This window comes from Apus apus, chromosome 2 (assembly GCF_020740795.1).
Source record: "Apus apus isolate bApuApu2 chromosome 2, bApuApu2.pri.cur, whole genome shotgun sequence".
Lineage (NCBI taxonomy): Eukaryota > Metazoa > Chordata > Aves > Apodiformes > Apodidae > Apus > Apus apus.
The window spans coordinates 96,795,087-96,812,923 of NC_067283.1; the positions used below are offsets into that span (position 1 = coordinate 96,795,087).

General features: G+C 37.5%; 1 protein-coding gene across 1 annotated transcript; it reads right to left on the minus strand.

Annotated features, from left to right (window-relative positions):
- Positions 1 to 405: 405 nt before the first annotated feature.
- On the minus strand, positions 406 to 16,604 carry C2H18orf63 (chromosome 2 C18orf63 homolog). The gene is made up of 13 exons (XM_051612429.1): positions 16,462 to 16,604; positions 15,710 to 15,788; positions 14,533 to 14,589; positions 12,959 to 13,070; positions 11,958 to 11,999; positions 10,938 to 11,014; positions 8,332 to 8,441; positions 7,595 to 7,691; positions 7,417 to 7,502; positions 6,675 to 6,852; positions 4,479 to 5,555; positions 2,970 to 3,086; positions 406 to 632 (listed from the first exon to the last, which is right to left on the minus strand). The coding sequence occupies exons 1-13, from the start codon at positions 16,593 to 16,595 to the stop codon at positions 576 to 578; spliced, it is 2,223 nt and encodes a 740-aa protein (XP_051468389.1). The 5' UTR covers positions 16,596 to 16,604; the 3' UTR covers positions 406 to 575.
- Positions 16,605 to 17,837: the final 1,233 nt, after the last annotated feature.

The following is a 17,837-nucleotide window of genomic DNA, read 5'->3' on the forward strand; positions in this document are numbered from 1 at the left end:
GATAGGCATTAGGTCCATAAAACTGGTGGTTTTCATATGCTATCTGTACCCTTAATATTCAAAGGACTATTCAGAGGAAAAGCATGTTCTATCTTGCAAGACTACTATGGACAACCACCCAATATATGGGTCAAAGTATCTGGCCATAAACCTAAATGTATTAATTTTGTATGACAGATCATTTTGTCTTTGGATTAGATCTTAGTACCACAAAAGCATTTAGCCACCTCATTTCATGGAATGTTATTAAATAATACACACAGCTTCACTTTAATCATTTATGGTTTTAACTTCAGCTCAGATTCAAATGAAACTCAGCAGCAAAAAAACAGGTTTATTTTAGTCTGAAAGAAAACAAGTCAATCAAAACACAAATTTAAGCCAAAGTCCAAGTTCTACAAAGTACAAGATGCCTTTGCATTTAACGCTGCTTGTTTCACAAAAAAAAAAAAACAACACAAAAAACCACAACCAAAAAAACCCAAACAAAACCCCAAAGCTTTATTTGCTAGTCTACTTGCTTTAAAATTTGTAATGAACATACCCAGAGTTTTCTTTCAGTACTCTAGAACATCCTAAATAGAAGGCTTACTTCTTTTAACTTTCTTTAACTTGGAATAAACTTCTTCTTTCTGTTAACAAAAGCCAAACAAAACCAAAGCAAAACACAGTTAAGCAAAAAAGCAGTAATATTAACAAGCAGCTGAAATAAAAAGTTGTTTCTGAGTGAAATGTTTAGTTGAATGATATGAGAAGTAATTAGTGAAAGTTTTTATTTTCCAACATAAATATAGTATCAAGTGTGTTTATATGTTCAGTGGGTAAATAATTAAAACTAGAGCTATTTTTAAAATACCCTTTTACATGCTGGCAGCCAACACTTTCAAAACCAGCTGGCCATTTTTGGTGTCCAGACTTGAGATAATGACAAAATCTTACTCTTCAGGTAAGTTTAGCAGTGTCCCCAGTCAGCACCCTTGTATTACAATTTGGAGAGAGGAGGAATCAGACTAATGAGCCCTAGAGAGTCTATTCCTATGCCAGTTAACAGACAAGTCCCTCTCCTATTTCTGAGACTCCAGCTGAGGCCTCGCTAGAGCTGTTCACCCACCTCAGTTGGCTCCAGTGGCAGCAATGCCACACTGCCCGTGCGGCAGGCAGACAGTGAGAACCTTCTGTCTCCTGCCACTTCCTACAAGTACCTTGCATGCTGCTCACTGCTTGCCTGGAAACAGAAGACTGCCATGGGGCACTTGTGGCTCTTGAGTAGGACAGGACTGTGCCTCCTCCCTATCCCAGCACTGCTGCCAGACCAGCAGTTTGTCTAGTCTGCACAAGCTGTAGAGCTAGTTCCATGCTCCTAAGCCCTGTGTGGCTGAGTCACTCCCAGCAGCAGGCAAAGGACTTCAGCACTTAATTCATACTATGGTGGAAGTCTCCCTTCAGTGCTCAGACCTCTGGGGTTGTTATTCTTATAACCACAGTGATTTTTAGTTGCTGTTTTCCTTTTCTTCTTTGTGAGAGAGACTCCTGACTCTACTGCTGTAGCAACTGCTGAACTGGGCTGTTGGTTGTGACTCAGTTGTGGCCCTGTGGAAGGGCCCTTCCCAGCTGCAGTTGGATGGGGCCAGCTCAGAGCAGCTGGGCTGGTGTTTCCCATACCAACTCCTCTCTTCCCTGCTGCAGCCTGAGCTCTAGGGTATGAGTGTGCTCCTGCAGAAGGCCCCTGCGGCAGCTCTGCTGGCTCGTTCTGAACTGCACAGATAGCACAGACTGTGCTCTTTTAATTACCACTAAAAGTTACAGAATCATCCTGTATTTGGCTTTAAAAGCATAACCAAATAAAAAAATGACAGATAAAATGTAATATTAACAAATGTAAACTAAGTGGATGAATCTGAATTATGAAGATATTCTCTGAAGTTCTTAATCAACAGTTAATGGATAAGTTCACAAGGTAAGTTTATATATTGCAACATGTGACTAGGCTAAGGCACTTCAGAACAAGTACTGGTAATGAGACCTCAAATGGTCACACTTGAAATGAACTACAAACGGCAAGGGAAAAGGGATGAAAAGGGAATTAAGTGTGTACAATTTTTCCTCCTGGCTTATTCTGTAGAGTTATTGCACAGTATTTCCAGTTGGCTATTAGCAGAAATAATACATACATTTCTATGTAAGAAAATACAATTGTACTGTGCATTGGAGACTTGGAATCTGTTCCCTCTAATCTGTCTAATTTCTAGGTAGCAAAAACAAAGAGATGTGGTTGTAAGAAGCAGGAGATGGAAAATGGAATAGATGTTTAAAGAACTGATATTTAGAAACAGAAGTGTAGCCCAGTGGTAGCTAAAAGAAATATTTAAGAATAATGAAAAAATATTTTTTAAGAGGAAAGTACACACTGCAATCATTAGAGCAGCATCCAGAGGAAAAAATATTTTTAAAAAGCCATTAATTCATATGAGAAACATACCTAATTGCTGCTGCTAAATCCAATTTGTAATACAATAACAACTTAAATACATTAAATAATTAAGAGAACATAACTTTTAAAACCTCAGAATTAATTACGAATAGCCTTCTAGAACTTACTACAGTGTTGCTGACTTCAAGCACTTAAGATGAGACACTAACAGAGCCAATGAGAACGCCCACAGTTATATTGGGAAGGATAAAACTGTTTTCTGTAGAATCAGAAACTTATTTACATTAAGGAAACATTTGAATGTTTCCATTTTAGTAGCATCTTTTGCATGTTTGAACTAACAGCAACATAACCAATGGTTAAAGTTCATTTTATCCTGATTAAGGTTACTTTTATTCAGAGCAGGCTCAATAAGATTTCTTGGCTTCCCCATTTTAACTGGAACATGCTAAGATGAAAAATTAAATTGTCCTTTTTATCTCTCAATTCAGGTCTCTCTAGACTGGATTCAGGGGTGGATATGTGAGGGGTTTTTTACCTGTCTTTTTCTGGCACAACTTTTCTTTACAGATGCTTCCATGTTGCTCTCCTTATTTGAACAAGCTGGTTTTGAGGTCAGTGTTTCACTTGTCAGATACTTGCTCCCTGTAATCATCTTAAAAGTATAAAAGTTTATACCTTCATTAGCAAAAAAAAACACTAGTATTTTTCTACTTGTTAAAATGACCTACTTTTTCAAAAGATGCCAACATAACACAGTTGAAATAACATGTAAAATTACATTTCATAGGTGAAAAAAGTGATAAGGTCAACACATGCCATCTATGCGCCCAATCTGTGGAATACCATCCTCATAAAAATTGCACTGAAATCAGCCCAGCTATTTGTATTATTGAAATACAGACAGAATAATAGAAAATTTAGGCTGTAAAGCACCTCTAGCAGTCATTTAATCATAACTTTTACTCAAAACTGAGCTGACTTCAAAGTCAGATTACATTGCTTTGGGCCTCATCCAGTCAAGTTTTGAGAATCTAAAGGGATAACTCTACAACCTTTCTGCAACTTGTCCTACTACTTCACCACTCTCGCTCTGAAGATTTTTTTCTCCTTATGTTCAGTAGGATTTTTTCCTGTTTCATCTTGTGCTTTTAATGAAATTGTAATTAAACTTGTATTTGCAAAACTTGCATGTTTGTCTTAAAGCACGATGCTTTACATGCACTGCAGTCAGCACTACAGAACTGATGAGGTTTGAGATTCCTTTCAGGAGCTGTTCATTAATATGGTTTCCTATGAAGATAGACTGAACACTGAAAATTTCACATTAAACTTGCAGAAATCTTGGTAAACTCTCTTATAGAAAGGAAAACTAATTATCCCACCTTAAAAGTCCCAAACTTAAAAGTGGAGAAAGTCCAAAGCAGGAACACAAAAATGATCATGAGGAGCACCTCTCTTATGAATACAGGCTGAGAGTTGGGGTTGATCAGCCTGGAGAAGAGAAGGCTCCAGGGAGACCTCATAGCGGTCTTCCAGTATCTGAAGGGGTTAAAGGGAAGCTGGGGAGGGGCTGTTTACAACAGCTTGTAGTGAGAGGCCAGGTGGTAATAGATTAAAACTGGAAGAGGGTAGATTTAGATTAGACATTAGAAAGAAACACTTTCACGTAAGGGTGGCGAGACACTGGAAGGTGGAAGTGTTCCAGACCAGGTTGAATGGGGCTCTGAGCAACCTGGTCAAGTAGGAGGTGTCCCTGCCCATGGCAGGGGGGTTGGAGTTAGATGATCTTTAAGGTCCCTTCCAACTCAAACCATTCTATGATTCTATGATGATTCTATTTCAGACAGCAAAATGGATCATCTCCCCTTTCAGAAAAAAGTAGCAGTGGCTGACAACATCAACTTCTGTGGTAGAAATTTTAGAAAACTGCATTAGAAATGATGGCAGAACATGACGAAAGTCATGCTCTTTATTGCTTAATGTTGTTTTAGAATATACTGAACTGTTGAGAACCAGTGAGATTGAGCCCTGTTATTTACCATACCTGTTCAAAGTTAGATTTGGAACGATGACTACTTGTCTTAGCAATATAGTCCTTAGAATGACATGCTGCTTTATTTTCTTCACCTTTGGCAATACACAATTTATCACTTAAGTGAGATTCATGAATATTTAACCTTGCTCCTTCATTTGATCTCTTTGTTTGCTGCTGTGATGAACCAAAATTTGTAATTTCGTTGTTTAATTTACAAATCTGCAAAGGTACTTTCTTTGACTGGTGTTGTTTCCCAAGAACTTGCGTGATATCTTGACTTGCAAACTTTTTTCCCCTTCTTGCACTAGAAGTAGGAGAAGCATATGTATTCAGACTCAGATTGATGTTTGATTTCTGAAGCACTGACTCAACGTTCTTAAGTAAGGAAGGAGAATTTGCCTTTTTATTATTGACTTCACTTGCATACCCACCAGAAGTTGAGTTATCAGAAGAATCAGAATGAGTCATTTGCCCGCTACACCCTGTTTTCCATCGAAATACAGGTGTCTCATGTTTTGCATATGTTTTTGCATTCATTACCTGAGGTATGCTTCTAGGAGCAGGATTTTTGACTATCATATTTTGAACAGGTTTGTAAACCTGAGTTATGCTGGATTTGCATACAGTCAGCATAGAAGATGAAACACCCATCGTTTTTACTGGTGAATGTCTTTCTGCATTTTCTCTTTTCTTCCCATCCATTTGATTGGTGGTCTTTCCATTCATCTGCATCAACTTTCCTTTGAATATTGGTATGATTTTGCTGAATGTGGGCGGTGGGAGTTCAAAGGCTGACTTTACAGGCATTCCTGAAGATTTAACAGTTGGTAACTCTGTTACTTCTGTTATTTGCCCATTAGTCATTGATTCCTCTGTTGCTTCAGTGCTAACCTTTGCTGTACCCTTACGGCTACTCGAAAAAGTCTGCGTTTCTGGCTCTTTGATCAAACGCTCCATCCAGTGGCTGTTTTCCATACTGCGTGGTGAAGAAATTCGAGGACAAGTCGGCTTCCTTGGAGGAGTCTGCGTTAGAGATACTACACAAACCATCTCGCCGGCCAATTTTGTATACTCAGGCTTTATTTCCTGCAATACAACAAGAGTTGCTAAACTGAATACGGTGGATTTAAAAATCGGATAGTGTCACCTAATACATCACTATATGATATCCATCTAATATGCATCACAATATATAACCATTCATTTTCATTTATTAAGTAAGAATGAACTATATTTTTAAACAATATTTTGTTGTCCCTATAAATGAAGATTTGTTTTCTCCTCCCCAGGTTCTTTATTTATAAACTATGCTGGAATATTGTGTTTCTCAGAAGGAAAGACTTTAATTACAGTCATTATCTTGGTTTAGTGCTTTCAGGTTGGGTAATGTTTAGCCCTTTGAGGACGTCTGCAGAGTTCGACTGTCAGGGCTCCTCGTCTCTCTTAAGACTTTTAAGGGCATCTACATTCTGAGAAAAAAAACCAGCTTGAAAGTCTATAAAAAACTGCAGATGACAAAGAGGAGCCGTTTTAGCTTTGATCACTGAAGAGACATAAACAGAAAGTGCTTTCTGAAAAAGGATTAAAGTATTTTAGAATCTCTGCAATTTCTGTCAATACTTTTTGTTCAGAATTAATTACTTAATTTCTTCTGTCACACAGCATTACCAAAGAAATTTCGTCTCAGCCTTTAAGAAGTTTTGATTGCTCACCTTCTTTCCATCACCAGCCATGGAGTAAAACCTACAGCTCGAATGTTTTTACATGCGTCAATCCACTGAACTTTATATATTTCTTGGTATTTTTTGAAAAATGATTTGTAATAGTAGTAATAGTAACAGCAATAATAATAAAAAGTAACAAAATTATATCAATATTATTGTTGTTATTATTACTATGAAAGAGGTGTGAGAAAGTTCTGGATACCCAACTGTAAAATAAGGTCTATAGAACTGCAAATATTGATAGCAACTACTTAACACTAAGTCAATTTTTTTAATGTATTTGTGATGTGAACAACAACTTAACAATGGCAAATAGCAATGTAATATTTAACTACACATTTAATTAAAAGTTACATGACTTATAGCAGTTTATTGCAAAAAGCATATTACACTTTTATTGTTTTCTGAGCATGATAAAAACCACTTCATACACACAAAGCACATGCTATTAATATTTATTAAAAAAAATAATTACACACACCAGAGCCCTGGAGAGTTCCTGTGTAGCATAAAGTGCTTTACTAGTCATCTTTACTGGAAATCCACATAGATGTGAAAAAATACGCTTCATGTCAGAAAGAAAAGAGTTCAACACACTTTCTGAATCTGTTCTAGGGAAATACTGCACTGGCTGACTTCGAATGCAACTTAAAGGGTACCTGAGTAAGTGTTCAGGGATACATAGCAAGTACCTTTACATTTCTGTAATTGTTAATCATCTTTGTTGAGAAGAAGGCATCAATGTGTCTAAAGCTTTTTAAAAATGCTGAACAAAAGTATTTACTTTATTAAAGGACTGAAGGTTATAAAGTTACAGGACTTGAACATGACTTTACTATACTAATCTGCCATATCAAAAATTACTCAATATAAGTAATCTTTAGTGTAGTCTTTCCTAGCAGGAAAATTCTCTTAAAAAAAAAAAAAAATCTTTGTTGGATGCATTGTTACAGGAATTTAACTCTTCCTGTTACATCATCATTTAGAGTAGCATTATCATGTTTACAGAGGCTGTGAAGCAAACTAAACTATTTAACATATTATTATTTAACACTAGCACAAAAAGACTTGACTTTTTTTTCCCGTTTCTCTAGTGAAACAATGCTCCACTGATTTCTATGAAATTATGGAAGAAGAAAATGCGGCATAATAAAAAATTTAAAATTAGAACTTTGCTAGAAGTTTAGTAGAGGAAACGTAACAAAAACACCCTAAAAGGATACGTAAAGAACCTTTCCCCTATTGGCTTGAAGTAAACACTGAAGTATGTTTTTGTCTCTTCAAGATCCTCTGGAAGAATATATCCATACTGAAAAAAAGCCACAACAGTGTATTACAAATACAAATTCATTACATATAAAGAGGAAGGGAAAAACAAAAACAGTGTATATTGTTCCTTACCAGATTCTTCCAGTGCATCTGAAAATCTTTATATGAATGGAAAGGAGATTCTGGAGGAATTATGTGGCTGATGTTTATGATTTGACCCATTTTCATGCTGTGCACAGGTAAAGAAGCAACAGTCAGAAAGGATGTGAGAAAACTCAGCTGAAAATATATTGGACTTTTGGAAAAAAGAAGTCAATCTTATGTTTGACATTGAATGTATTTATGCATTATGTTTTGAGGACTAGTACTTTTAGCTTGTAAATTTATGACAGAACAATAGACATATGGAAAAGAACTTGGCACTTACAAGTCTAATTTATCTTCTCTGTAACACCATCAGTGAATGTAGAACAAAAGCAAATACATAATTACTTCTCATATTTTTATTATGAAAACCATAGGTGAAAATAGAAAGTTTGTGGCAAAGGTTGAAATAGGTTTTTTCTTTAAACAGACACTTTCTGATAAAATTACGTTTGAGAAAAATTCATGCTCTTATATATCACAAAGGTAGCAGGGAGATTACCAAAACTGAAATTATATTTAAATATGCAATTTATATATCACTGATTAATTTTTCTTTCTCATTTTCCGTAACATTGAGACCATAAAAATAAAAAAGAAAGATTCCTGAATGTACAACAGACTGTAAAAAAGAAATGTTTTTATAACTAGTATCAAATTCCCACTTTGTATGACAAACATTCCAGGAAATGTTTGTTTCTGCTGAAATGTAAACAGACTCCTACCTTGGCAAAACATAGCACCAGTTACTTAATATGGAATGTTGGTGAATTACTGTATTTTCATTGCTGTCAAACAGCTTTAAGGTGTTTGGTGAAATATCAAAATCTACCAGCTTCAAGAAGAAAAAAAAATTATTATTTGCAAATATTTCTATAGCAGTACAAAATGAACATTTTCAAAAATTGTGCATCACAGTACACTAAAGTTTGTGCATGATTATTTTTCATCAGCTTTCACAGACCGCTTATTTCAGAAGATATTCTGATTATCAAACTGCACACTATCTTATGTTAGAGCTTATGCTTTCAGAAATTATGCAAGTATAAAGTTTAAAGGTTATTTAAATCAGTGAAGTTTGAACTTTCATAGAATCATAGAATCATAGAATCATAGAATCATAGAATCCTAGGGGTTGGAAGGGACCTCGAAAGATCATCTAGTCCAACCCCCCCTGCCAGAGCAGGGTCACCTAGAGTACATCACATAGGAACGCATCCAGGTGGGCTTTGAATGTCTCCAGTGAAGGAGACTCCACAACCTCCCGGGCAGCCTGTTCCAGTGCTCTGTCACTCTTACAGTAAAAAAATTTTTTCGGATATTCACCTTGAACCTCCTGTGCTCCAATTTACACCCATTACCCCTTGTCCTATCACTGGTCATCACTGAGAAGAGCCTAACTCCATCTCCCTGACACTCACCCCTTACATATTTGTAAACATTGATGAGGTCACCCCTCAGTCTCCTCTTCTCCAAGCTAAAGAGACCCAGCTCCCTCAACCTTTCCTCATAAGGGAGATGTTCCACTCCCTTCATCATCTTTGTGGCTCTGCGCTGGACTCTTTCAGGCAGTTCCCTGTCCTTCTTGAACTGAGGGGCCCAGAACTGGACACAATACTCCAGATGCAGCCTCACCAATGCAGAATAGAGGGGGAGGAGAACCTCTCTTGACTGACTAACCACACCCTTTCTAATGCACCCCAGGATGCCATTGGCCTTCTTGGCCATAAGCCATTGCTGGCTCATGGTCATCCTCCTGTCTACCAGGACCCCCAGGTCTCTTTCAGCTACACTACTCTCCAGCAGGTCAGCCCCCAACCTATACTGGGACATCGTGTTGTTCTTCCCCAAATGCAAAACTCTACACTTGCCCTTGTTGAATTTCATCATGTTTCTCCCCACCCAACTCTCCAGCCCGTCTAAGTCTCTCTGAATGGCAGCACAGCCTTCTGGTGTGTCAGCCACTCCTCCCAGCTTGGTGTCATCAGCAAACTTGCTGAAGGTACATTCTATACCCTCATCCAGGTCATTGATGAAGATGTTGAACAACACCGGTCCCAGTACCGACCCCTGAGGGACTCCACTAGTCACACACCTCCAACCAGATTCTGCCCCATTGACTACAACTCTCTGACTCCTTCCCATCAACCAGTTCCTAATCCACCTCACTACCTGATCACCAAACCCATACCTGATCAACTTATCTACAAGGATGCTGTGGGAGACGGTGTCAAATGCCTTACTGAAATCAAGATAGACCACATCTACCGCTCTACTTTAGGTACTTTAATAAGTAAGAGTAGAGAAGGGACTCATCAAACTAAGAACTGTCTCACTTTCATGCACATTTAAAAAAATCAAATCAGAAGTCCATGTTTGACAATCTAGTAATATGTATGTCACTTTGCCTAATCAAGTGGAGAGGTCCCAACAACAGAATTAATGGGATATATAGTTTCACCCTGTGAGAAGTTAAAAAACACCACACAATTTCACAACGTGAAAATACATGACTGTGTGGGCCAATTAATCGCTGAGTTTTGAGGAGCATTTTCTCTATATAGAGTTTTCATTTATTCACTGACAAATAAAATCTGGCCATTTCTATTTTAGAAAAGCATTAAAATTATCAAATGATAATGAAGCCACACCATTATTGCTTCCACCATTGCTTTCTGTCATTTTGGAAGTGGATTCCTAAAGATAGCATTAGGATCAGAAATACTTATTTGGAAGAAACCAGCAAGCCAAATAAATATGCCCCTGTATCAAAGAACATATTCAAACAAGGTGTCAGAAAGGATGGCAATTTTTAGACCTCAGTCACGATTCCTCAAAAATTTATTAATTATGCTTACAAGCAGCATACTCCAGTCTGCTCCAGTATTTTGGAAGCTGCAGAGAAAATTAAGCAGGTTCCAGAATAATTAAATACAGGGACTTTAAACATTGTGCTGACAACTTACCTGCAGTTTCACTTTTAAGCTGCTACTCAAAACTCTCTATGCAATACCGTGAAACAGTGAGTGCCTTCTAGAAAATACCGCTAAAATGAAATCTAGAATCATAAAGATATTCCACTACTCTATTCCATTAGCATTTTTTAAAGGTCTCTTAGTCCAGAATCTCAGTTTTACATGCTTGCTAGAATGTGTCAACATGGATACAATATGGACATTACACTTAGAACAGATGCAGATAGTCAAGAAATATGATTACTGTCTTAATACAGTCAGAAATCAGCAATTCTATACCCATCATGCTAATTGCAAGTCACTTCACAGAAAAGAAGATAAAGATTAATAAGACAAATATAGTCACTATTTTATACCTCAGGGGGCGGTAACCGAACTGAGCAAGCCTCCACACTGACGCAAAGCTGTCTCTCTGATACATTGAGGTCTACAACTAAAATAAAAAACAAAGCACAAACCCCTCTTCTGAACTAGAGTTCATCTCTTAGCAGAAAGCTAAACCAAGTGTTTATTTAAAATAATAGTTAGTCAAAATGTTGCATTTGAAAATCAAAAGGCCACACCTCCTTAGCATGGAAATTAAAATTATTTGCATATTAACTGTGAAAAATTAAAATAATAATGAATTACCACCCATACAGTATACCTGCATGGGAACTCATGGCTGTCCATAAAACTGGATGCTTGGTGCAAATTATTATCCTGTATACACAAACACCCACTTTCAAAGCAAATGCAGTTATTACAACCCTTGCCTGTACTGAGTCATCTAGTCCAGTTATGCATCCAGAAGTGGTGGATTCGAAAGATTTCATGAGCAAGGCAAGCATTTATTGACACATCTGCAGAACATTCACCCAGCTCTGAGGCAGCTGCAGCACAGCGACTGAATGTATGATGTTCCTCGACATATGTCCCTGTTGCAAATTTAGGTGCCAATATCCACAAACGTAATTTTAATTTTTATACTGGAACAAAAATATTAATTTTTGCAATAGCTAAGCAGCATGCTTTGTGACTTAACTTTTGTGAACAGCAACGTTGGTACACACTGGACAGTCACTTTAGCTCATTTTTCTATTATTTTGGAACTTTCATATCAGTTGCTAGACTCATAATTTGAGACAAGTGTAATAATAAGAAAGCTAAAATTGTAAATTCCAACCTATGGCTGTAGTTTAATAGCAAAGGTGCAGTTTAGCTGACAAAAATTACATACACAGCACCATCTGCCATCAAGTTTATTTTGACAGAGGTTATTTCAGAATGAAAAACAAAAAGACATCATGTTGGTAATACCAAGATTAGGGCAGTAAGAAAACACATAACTATATCTTGCTCTCCTGAGTTTACCATTAACAGAATATTGTACTTACCAACAGCATTTTGCCTTCCTGAACGAGACAAAAAATCTTTTCCTTAATAAATAAAATAGAGAGATATTATTTTCTAAATCATACACCTAATCTTATTATGCAAAGTTTATTAGGGGACAGCAATTTATACATGTTTTTTTCCTCCCAGTAAGAAATAGAACTATTTTTAATTGACTAACAATAAATTTCTCAGGTTCAAAAGCAAATCTATATAGTATTACTACAATTTTAGCATACATCATCTGTATTTCTCAGCTTTAGCAACATATATGATTAGTGTTAAATTAAATTATTATTTTTCCCCAAGTTGTCTGTTTTGCCCAAGACTGTAAATGGTGAGTGAACCCTTCTTGTCCTTGTCTCGACTCATGAGTTTCTAGTTGGCCTTTGTCCTCCCCATCCCACAGTGTGTGTGCATGGGGGGGAGTTGAGTGAGTGGCCATGGGGCTGGTTCTTTGTTGTCATGTTAGGCCCAAACCACAACACTTTGGTAATTCCCATTTATCCTATACAGGAGTAGAGAGATGTCAGGCAAAGGAACTACCATCTAAAAAGACAGAGCTTGGCAGATGGAGATGGTCTGTCAGAAAAACACTTCTGTATTAGAAATGCATGCAAACTATGTGCAGAAGTGTCAATGACGAAAGCATGACTCTGAAAAGGAGGCTTTTAGAAGATATTTACTGTCCAACAATATTTGGGTTGAAAATTATTCATCTGGTATGTTGTGTTCAGTTGAAATAATTATTTGATCTATTACTAAGACGAGGAGAAAGATGAAAAAGCGAATGGTATGTCCATTCAGGCTGTTAACTGGAATAGTTGAACTTGGATAAAGGAACAATAAACATGCCATCAAAGAAAAAAATCATAGGATACATGAATGAAATAATTTCATATAATTAATGAAATAATGATAGAAGTTCAATTATGGAAAATAAATGCAATAATAAAGAACTGAAAACTAAATGCTTGATCCCTTATCCAGGTGAGTCAAATACCTTGCACCAAGAGATGACCAGCCTTGTTCCATCTGGGTGCAAGTCTGGCTGTGAGTGTGTAAGAGAGACAGGTTTGGAGAATGGCTGGACTAGCTGCTTGTGGTGTTTCCAGCTAATAACATAAGAAAGAAAAGAAAAAAAATTCTTAATAATTTAACATTTTCTTAAAGGCTTCAGTCAAAATTTAATCTCAGGTCCTGCTACTGCATCTTGGACCCAAATCCTAGTGTATATTACACATATTTACTTTTCATCTACTTAGTTACAAGAGGAAGTCAGCACAACATCTGATGTAGACAGAGAGATTTAATATGCATCAAAGAAAGGCTCACTACAAGTAATTTAATGTTTTCACTGGGCTGATAATAGACTCAGGGAAAAGATTAATTGAACTATTTGGAGTACTTTACTAGATATATATGGTCTCTTTCCAGACAATAGGCACAATATCAAAAAATTACATATATTAACTCTGCTGTCAAACTCAAGACTTGAGACATTGTCCTGCAATCACAAGAATAACAGATGTAAGTAGCTTTGTTCACCCAGCACTATTACTTGCTTGACTGCTTGCCTTGTCCTTGCCTGTCCTTGCTTTGTCCTTGCCTGTCCAGAAAGCCTGCCTAGCCTTCTATTGACAGCATGAGTCAAGAAAAAGAAACTAATTACACTGGGTTAAAAAGAGTTAACTAATCCACCTCCAGGAAGATTTTTCTAATAAGATTCTGCAAGGATCTGCTTGCAGCTCATGGTTATTAAATACACTTCATACTAATCTTCTGGTGCTGGAAAATCTAACCATGACACATCAGTTACACATGTCAACACAAGCAGTTTGGTAAGGTAAGCGTATCTGAACACAGATCTGTCTTACTAATCCAGATACACTTCCACTTCTTGGAACAAAGAAAAACACACCCAGCTGACTCTGCAAGTGAATTGTGAGAAATACTGACTTTGATTACAATCACCTTTTAACTCAGCAATTTTAGTGTGCCCACACACAGATTCATAAACTCACAAACACTGCATACTGGCAGACAGTAAAGAACATGCATAATGATCTAAAAAAGTATCAGCTGTTAAGATCATGGGTTCCATTTCTTCTCTACGTGTTTGTATTGTTTCTCTGAGACTGTCCTATACAGGCTAGATAAACCCAAAACATGAATGGGGAGACAGTTCAGCTGTCTGAACACCCACGCCCACCTGCAGAACCTACAAGGCAGACAGAGCAGGTGACACTTGCAGGGGAGCTGCAGGCCTTTGGCACAAAGGGCAGGTCTGTTGTTGCCTCGAGGTCAAATCCTGACACCCCTGTACAGGATCAGGATCCCACTACAGCAGAGAAATCTAGAGAAATTGCTGAGGAACTTCTTAAAACTTTTGACTCTGACAAAATGTATTTACCCAGATTCATAAGACATATTTTGTCTATGGGACAGACGTATTTACCCTGAAACTTGGCTTCTGTAGTGCAAATTGCATGCTCTATGAAAAACACTCATCTCTGGCAACATCAATTGCAGACAAGCATAACAAGCTTAGGATCTGTGGCATCTTTCAGCACTTACGGTAGCTCCTTCTTTCTCTACACAGGCTTGACATATTCCTGATTTGTAAAATGGTACCTAAAATAATAAAAAAAATATTCAAGTGTCTGAAACTAAGGGGTGTTCTAGCAAATCATAAATCAAATTCTGGACCATCAGTGACTCTGCCTAAGAAAAACATACTAAGGAGTAGTTAAAGCAAACACCATATCCTGTATGTTAAAGGAGAACAGTAACTAAAATGAGTTCAGGCATTCATCATAGTGTAATCTCATTTCCAGCTAAAGACCATTAACAAGCAAGCAAAAGACTTCCCAACACAAAATTGCAGCACTCTGCTCCTGCTGTTCTCCTTGTGAACTGGGTGGCATCTTACCAACTGGGTCCATTCTTTTCAACAAAAATTTCACCATCTGAAAAGGCCATGACGGTGTCTTGAAAAATATTTCAAAAGTTGGTTTTGAAATCCAAAAGTACAAGATAACCAAAGTACAGAACAAGATATCTGTGCTAAAATGAAGACATCTGTCTTGTCTATACTATTGTCTAGCAGCCAATCGTAAAGACCCTACGAATATTAAAATTAGGATGTGTCCAGTTTAAGCTCTCCCTGAGTAGGGGCTGGATTGCACATCAGGTGACTCTTCCCATGAGCAGGAACACCTCTCAAGATTAGAGAGATTCCTTACCTGAGACTAAGAGATCCTTCCTCACCCAAGGCAGATCCCTTACCCATGACACATCCTCACTAAGTAACTGGTAGCATGCTTAGTTAATGCTATGAAGCATTACTAATCCATGTAGCTACTCAGATATTATAAATATAGAACAAATATTTCCATTGGACATGAATCATTGACTAAGTCTGAGACTAAGATTTGATCCAGTATCACTTAGTCAACAAAAGGAGCTTAGAAAGCAAGGGGGGTCCACTCTGAACCTTGTGACTCAACAGGAGGGTCCTCTGATCTTTGCACCTCCCATCTCTCTATGAATCATTCTAAACCAAGTTTTCTTTGTATGTTTCTTCCAAGCAGTAATGAATAATGTGAACCTTACCATCAAGTTTATTGAACTCTGTCAAATTATTATTTTACCTCAGTCAAATACACTTGCTGCTTCTCTCTTTTGAATGAGATGCATTCCTCTCATCCATGACAGTATGTATCTACATATACTTATTTACAGTGATACTGACCGCCATTACAACTGAAATTCGATTTAGTGCTCCAATAACAGGTGCAGAAAGGATGTCTTGATGCAGGAATAATAATTTTCTATAATAAAACAAACAAACAAAAAACATGTTAAAAATAATTTTCTGTACTTGATTTTCTCAGCATAAATTAATTTTCCTCATCTTCTGCAAACAAAACACATCCCATTTTTAATTGTCTTCTAGTGGTTCAGTATAATATATTGGACTAGTCCAAGTTACTTGCTCTTAACCCACCTACAGTATCTAAGATAGAGTACAGGCCTTTGGCACATAAACAGAACTCTCCAAAAGTGTCCCTTTTGGCAGAATTTCTCATTTCTTCCCTTTCCTATTAAAGGGAATGACATAATGCTTGTTTGTAAGGAACATATGTATGCTTTCCAAGTATTCATTTCCCTCAGTCTCAACCTACTTAAAGCTATAGAATAGCCTAGAAGATGTACTTTAAGCATTCCAACTTTGCATGTGAACACCAATTAATTTTAACTTGTTAGTAATTAAAAGTAGGTGGCCTTGTTAGTTTTAGCTGATGACATTTAAAATGTAATAGAAATGTGTGTTTCTTTTCCAATAGCCAGCAAGTCCTCCACAAAACAACTCACTAATTTGAACAATCTTATACACTGATAAGAATTTTGTTCATTTTATTACAGTTAATTCTAGCACTGCTAAAGATATAGTTGAATAACAACCACCAACAGCTTCTGAAAATAACACTCAAAATTCTTTACCTGCAAATCTTTATCTGTGTACTCCTCATCTCAGCTTCTGGTATCTGAGGACTCAGTGTTACTGTAGTGGCACAGAGTTTTTGTAGCTCTGGCAAACTGGCAAAGAACAGAGACTGGTGCTTGGTGTTATTCATGTTATATTGCTGATTGCCACAAGGCAGCACCTGGGTTTTTTAAAAAATAAATTATTAATTCATTTTTATAAGGCAGATATTTGTTTACAGAACTTCATAAACACGTTATCAGGTAAATGAATAATCAGTTTTCTTCTGATTAATATTAGGTAGGCAATATACCACAATGTCATCAACTAAAACAGAGTGCTCAATACATTTTTGCTATAAATAATGCATTGTACTTGAAAAAAATAACTATTTACAAGAGTCAAAATATTCAGAGTAAAGACAATGACAAAAGCATCCTTTCCATCTTTTTCTCAGTCTGTGTCGGGGCTGGAATCTATGTAGGTTCCAAGAGCTAAGGAATCACTCTGCTATGTTGGTCCCCTCCTGTCTGGCAAGAAAATTCAATTCCCAGGAGCTCAGCAGTGATCTCACCAAGTCATACGAAGACCAAGGCCAGCCTGTCAGAGAGCACGAAAAACAGAGAAACACGGAGGCATGCAGGAAATATTTTCCTTTTTCCCCACAGCAGGCTCCCATTTTAGTGGTACAGGGAACTTCTGTGCTGCCTGCTTAAACCCATCTCTCTTCTCAAGTGACAGGTGAACATCTTATTCTAACCTATGCAGAACCTATGCAGCCTTACACTGGACTAAAAGCTGTACTAATCCAAAACTGCAATCAGCTATATGATTAATAATGGCCACACAAAATTTGTTCTCCCATTCTTGCTCTTCAAGGAGAAATCAGAATCATAGAATCATCAAGGTTGGAAAAGACATTCAAGATCATCAAGTCCAACCATCTACCCTACAAACCCTAACCACTAAACCATTTCCTGAAACACCACCGTTGTTTTTTTTAACACCTCCAGGGATTGTGCCTCCACCAGCTCCCTGGACAGCCTGTTCCAATGTCTCACCACCCTTTCTGTGAAGAAATTTTTCCTAATATCCAATCTGAACCTCCCCTGGTGCAACTTGACCCCATTTCCTCTTGTCCTATCGGTGGTTGCTAGGAAGAACAGGCCAACACCCACCTCACTACAACCTTCTTTCAGATAGTTGTAGAGAGCAATGAGGTCTCTCTTCAGGCTCGTCTTCTCCAGGCTGAACAGCCCCGGCTCCCTCAGCCTCTTCTCATAAGACCTGTTCTCCAGACCCCTAATCAGCCTAGCTGCCCTTTTCTGCACCCTCTCCAGCACCTTCGACGTCCTTCCTATACTGCAGTGCCCAAAACTGCACACAGTGCTCG